The sequence below is a fragment of the Hemitrygon akajei genome, chromosome 3 (genome assembly GCF_048418815.1).
Source record: "Hemitrygon akajei chromosome 3, sHemAka1.3, whole genome shotgun sequence".
Lineage (NCBI taxonomy): Eukaryota > Metazoa > Chordata > Chondrichthyes > Myliobatiformes > Dasyatidae > Hemitrygon > Hemitrygon akajei.
Window position 1 is genome coordinate 180401839 of NC_133126.1, and position 6000 is coordinate 180407838.

At 42.9% G+C, this 6000-nt stretch overlaps 1 protein-coding gene across 1 annotated transcript in view; it reads right to left on the reverse strand.

Annotated features, from left to right (window-relative positions):
- The window catches only part of pcolce2b (procollagen C-endopeptidase enhancer 2b), a 43398-nt gene extending 38302 nt beyond the window's left edge, over positions 1 to 5096 (reverse strand). Inside the window, exons 1-2 of the mRNA XM_073041526.1 lie at positions 4580 to 5096; positions 3423 to 3528 (exon numbers count right to left, since the gene is read on the reverse strand). Coding sequence (XP_072897627.1) covers positions 3423 to 3528; positions 4580 to 4653 — 180 coding nt within the window. The 5' untranslated portion in view covers positions 4654 to 5096. The remainder of the gene's footprint in view (positions 1 to 3422; positions 3529 to 4579) is intronic.
- Positions 5097 to 6000: the final 904 nt, after the last annotated feature.

Sequence of the window (6000 nt, forward strand, 5' to 3'; positions counted from 1 at the left end):
TGCTCACTCTTTAGCCTTGGTACATGGTGTGGAAGAACCTATAGGGGGGAGAAAATTAAATGGTTTAAAAATAAAGAGTGGTTGGAAAATAGAATTTAAAGTATGTAAGTACAGTGTCTAGATTTTGTTGAGATTTCTTGGTTGGCTGCTGTCCATTGTAGAAGTGGGAAAATAACTCAAGGAGACATGTTTCGATTGAATTTGCACACTTCCAATTACAACATCTTCAAACAGTTCCTTGGAATGAAACGTTTTCAAAGGCTGCCTTCTTGGAGGACTAATCAGCAGACAGTGGGTGGAGTTGCCAATCAGAATCCACCATTACCTAGCTATAGTGAAGTGGTGTGTGAATCCAGGTCTCGTCTGCACAATGTATGCATAAGATATAGGAGCAGAATTAGGCCTTTTGGCCCATCGAGTCTGCTCTGCCATTTAGTCATGGCTGATCCTTTGTCCTCCTCCTCAACCCCAGTTCCCGGCCTTCTCCCCGAAACCTTTGATGCCGTGTCCAATCAAGAACTTATCTCTGCCTTAAATACAACTAATGACCTGGCCTCCACAGCTGCATGTTGCAAGAAATTCCACAAATTCACCACCCTCTGGCTAAAGAAATTTCTCCCCATCTGTTTTGAATGGATGAACATCAGTCAATGAAAGCAAGCATGCAGGTACAGCAGGCAGTGAAGAAAGCTAATGGCATGCTGGCTTTTATAACAAGAGGAATTGAGTATAGGAGTAAAGAGGTCCTTCTGCAGCTGTACCGGGCCCTGGTGAGACCCCACCTGGAGTATTGTGTGCAGTTTTGGTCTCCAAATTTGAGGAAGGACATTCTTGCTATTGAGGGAGTGCAGCGTAGGTTCACAAGGTTAATTCCCGGAATGGCGGGGCTGTCATATGTTGAAAGATTGGAGTGACTGGGCTTGTATACACTGGAATTTAGAAGGATGAGAGGGGATCTGATTGAAACATATAAGATTATTAAGGAATTGGACACATTGGAGGCAGGAAGCATGTTCCCGCTGATGGGTGAGTCGAGAACTAGAGGCCACAGTTTAAGAATAAGGGGTGGGCCATTTAGAACAGAGATGCGGAAAAACTTTTTCACCCAGAGAGTGGTGGATATGTGGAATGCTCTGCCCCAGAAGACAGTGGAGGCCAAGTCTCTGTATGCATTCAAGAGAGAGTTAGATAGAGCTCTTATAGATAGCGGGGTCAAGGGATATGGGGAGAGGGCAGGAACGGGGTACTGATTGTGTATGATCAGCCATGATCACAGTGAATGGCAGTGCTGGCTAGAAGGGCCACATGGCCTATTCCTGCACCTACTGTCTATTGTCTATGCCCCCCTAGGCAGTGCCCTCTTGTTCTAGACTCTCCAACCATGGGAAACATCCTTTCCACATCTACACTGTGTAGTCCTTTCACCATTCAAAAGATTTCAATGAGATCCCTCCTCATCCTTCTAAATTCCAGCGAGTACAGGCCTAGAGCCATCAAATGTTCTTCCTATGATAGCCCTTCCATTCCTGGAATCATCTTTATGAACCACCTCTGAACCCTCTCCAATGCCAGCACATCTCTTCTAAGATGAGGGGTACAAAACTGTTCACAATACTCAAGGGGAGGCCTCATCAGTGCCTTATAAAGCCTCAGCACCACATTCCTGCTCTTCTATTTTAGACTATTGAAATGAATGCCAACATTGTATTTGCATTCCTCATCACCACCACCAACTCAACCTGGAACTTAACCTTCAGGGTGTTCAGCACAAGGACTCCCAAGCCCCTTTGCATTTCAGAGTTTTGGATATTCTCTCCATTTAGAAAATAGTCCGCATATTTATTTCTACTACCAAAGTGCATGACCATGCATTTTCTAACATTATATTTCATTTGCCACTTTCCTGCCCATTCTCTTAATCTGTCTTAAATCCTTCTATATCCTACCTATTTCCTCAACACTATCTGCCCCTCCACCAATCTTAGTATCATCTGCAAATTTGGCAACTAAGCCATCTATTTAATCATCTATGTCATTTATATACAGCATAAAAAGTTGTCCCAACACCACTAGTCACTGGCAGTCAACTAGACAAGGATCCTTTTATTCCCACTTGCTGCCTTCTTCCAATCAGCCAATGCTCTAACCATCTTAGTAACTTTCCTGTAAGACCATAGGCTCTTAACCTGATAAGCAGCCTCATGTGTGGCACCTTGTCAATGGCCTTCTGAAAGTCCAAATATACAACATCCACTACATCCCCTTTATCTATCCTACTTGTAATCTCCTCAAAGAATTCCAACAGTTTCATCAGGCAGGATTTTACCTGAAGGAAACCATGTTGACTTTGTACTATCTTGTCCTGTGTCACCAAGTACTCCATAACTTCATCCTTAACAATTGACATGAACATCTTCCCAACCACTGAGGTCAGGCTAACTACTCTATAATTTCCTTTCTGCTACCTCCCTTTCTTAAAGAGTGGAGTGACATTTGCAATTTTCCAGTCCTCTGGCACTATGCCAGAGTCCAATGATTTTTGCAAGATCCTTTATAATGCCACCACAATGTCTGACGCTACTTCTTTCAAAACCCTAGGCTGCAGTTCATCTGGTCCGGGTGACTTGAGTACTTTTTAGTCTTCCAGCTTTTTGAGCACCACCTTGTTTGTAACAGAAACTGCACCCACGTCTCTTCCTTCACACACTACAACATCTGGCACACTGCTGGTGTCTTCCACAGTGAAGGCACTGTGGAAGACATTTTCTTCCATGTTGGTCTAAAATCACCATATATTTGGAAGCAAAGTGAGTGAAATTGGATTATATCCCTCGTAAAGTTTCCACCCCATACTCACTCCCAGAGCACTCTCTCTTTCAACCAACAAGAAGTCATTAACTGGGGATCCAGAAGGGTTTTGATAGTCAAAGATTTTGAGACAGTAACTGGTGAAAGATCTCTTCTCCTGCATGGCAAGTCAGCCAAAGCCTTTCAACATTGGAGTATGCACAAGTCAGAAGAATCTTTTCATCTATCTGACAATTGTATGGTTTAGCTCAAGTGGAGATGGTGCCAGAAGGTTAGAACACTATTTGAAAATAACATTTCAGAAATGGCACATGAAAGAGGAGTCATTGAGAATAATGTAGACTGTTCCAGGTCAGTCTAAAACAACCAGAAGACAAATGGCTTCATCATTTGAATATAATTCATACCATTCTGTCTGCATTTCTGGCTTTAAAGCTTTATTTAAGTAATAGCTCATGTCAATAGAGGCAGCTACTGCCATGATTTATATATTAATTGGTAGTTATTTAATGATTTTAGCTAATTTTGCCACATTTGCTCCTATGAAATGCTTAAATACATTGCGACCTTTAAAATATAAAGTTATCCCTTTGTTAACAAAATCTGATGCATACCGTAATTTTCCATGTACATTTGCTGTTGGCCGGGTAGAGTCCAGGGAAACCCTCACTTCCAATGAAACCTGACACTCCGCTTTTAACTCCGCCACATTTAAAGTTCCTGGAAACGGCAAGACAGGCAGGAGATTTACAAATCACTCAATGGCATGCGTCATTAGTCCTCAGTTCCACAGTAAGGAAGCGTCCAAATAAACCCATCCATTGCTGCCTGAACGCAGTCCACGCCTTTCAAATTCCGAACACGGTTACTTTTAACGATACTTGTTAACTTAGCGGGCAGCGCTTCAGCTAAAATGGTGGACAAAGGAATACTGTATGACAGAAATAGTTAAGCAATCGCAGCACTGATCTCAAGCGAGACTTCTCCGCAAGCTATTAACCTCATTGTGGCAGTTAAATTTAACAGACTAACTGATATGTCACCGTTATCTGAAAATCAAGATCCAATTTTAATCCCCAAATTTGCGATAATAGTCCGAATAAGCGAGGCATAACTCAGTCGGTTGGTATGAAACAGCAATCAAGCACCGCAGCACGATTTTACACCTAAGTAATCTGCCATCGATTACCAGCGAACCTTTGCCTAATATACCGTAATGCAAAAATACAGAAACACACAAAATAATCTGGTCGCATTCGTCCTAAACGTTCATTACCACATTAAGCAGTGTTTCAAACATGAAATTTCACTTCAAAAAAATTTTTTTTAGCATTTATTCTCCCACAATGGAATCCCGCGCATGAAAACTTGACAATGATTTATTTATGTTAAGGCCTTCTTTTGACCCTCATGTTTTACGACTGCAAACCTCTGACCAGAAGAAGCAGTGAAGCCACAGTGTAAAACTCCTGCGTGGATGTGGGACAGTAAAAACGGGAGCTCCATGTGGAAATAGTTGGTTACCTGACGCTACCACATTGTAAGTAGCTTCCAGTACGTTTACCAGTCACCGAGTTGATCTGAGGTGCTCGAGTGCAAGGATCGTCTATTAATTCTGACAGTGCGGGGTGACAGGGAGTAAATTTTCAGCCTCGTTACCCTAGATGACATGAGCAAACGCCGGAATGTCTCTCCCGCTGTAACAGAACCAGGCGTCCGATGTTCGAGAGTACACGGAAGTTTAAGAACTTTACATAGTTTTTTGTTTTACCTTTTTCCGATGGAAAGCTGACCCGAGACCAGACTCGCGCACGAAAGGCAGAGCAGGTAAGCAGCGAGTTTCATGTTTCTCGGCGTGGATCAGGTCAGGAGCCTAGCAGGGAGAGAGCGGGGCGCAGTCAGACTCGCACAGGGTCTGGGTCGTCTCCGGAGCCGCCTCTACGCTTCCCCGAAAGAAGGCAGTTGACTCGCTGCACATGAATATCGCGTTTGTTCTTAGGCGGAGGGGGTAAGCCGGCTTCGCAGGGCAGTCGCCTTTTCCCTAGCTCTTAAAACACTTGTAGTTACGATTTTAACAAATGGCAACGTATTAACTTTTATCTGCGTGGATCTTTTAAAGAAAAAAAAATCCGAATTAAAAATTTGTTTGAGGTGAAGTAAAATGTTTCGATTTTCTCTGATTCGAAGAGCTGTGCTTGTTAAGCGGCGGGGAAGATAACCAAGTCGGTGACTTTTATACAGGAGGCTGACTTCAGAGATGTGAAGTGCGGTGTTTTTCCATCACCCTTTGGAGACATTCGTCGGCAGACTTCGGGTTACCACCTTTGGCTCAACCCCAGACTGATTAGGGGCGGGAATGGAGGTGGAGAATTGCCGAGTTGAGCGAAAATCTTTGAGAATCCCCATTCTATCGACGCCATAGGTGCACATTGTAACGGGAGTAAAGTATTTAGTTGATAGAAATCGTAAGATAGCTTTTTTTAAAAAAAAAATAAACGCATTTACTTCGGTTTCGTGTTTTTTTTAAATTGGCTACGCCATTTTAAAGAATGCGTGCTGTTGGGCAGTGAGTCTCCCTGTTTAACCAACCCGCAGAACATAAGCTAATTTTCAAAACTGTTACTTTGATCGTCTGAATGTACTCAACAGGCTAGTTTCAGACGTGGTTGTAGTTAAGAGAATAGGTGCGTTAGTAAAGTTAAGGGTCATAATCTCCGCGTGCGGCTAACATTGGGAACCCATATAGTCACTTGGTAGGGAGGGACTCGCTAAATAAGGGACCAATTCGGGCTCCGGTTGGAACCTGTGGAACTCCACACAGAAGCGCTCCTGAGCTGCTGAAGACTTCCAGCATCAGTCCACAATCAATACGGTTCGCTGTATTATTCATATTAAATAAATCTTATCAGTATAATTTTGTTTTAAAATGCGGTGCGCGCCAGAAAATAACCCCAGCGCCGACATTAAACTAGGGTTCGTGATCATGTCTCACCTCACACTTCCACCATGTTCAAGATCCGAGCATTGCAGGTAAACAGTGTGGATATAGTATCCTTTTAACAAAGGAGAATACAGCTGAAAGATTTTGGCAGTGGCAAAATACTTTAGGGACGACCTTGCACACTATTCTGAAACATTAAAGTGAGAGGAATTGAATTATTGTACCTCATTTTGCTAAAAATGAATCCACAT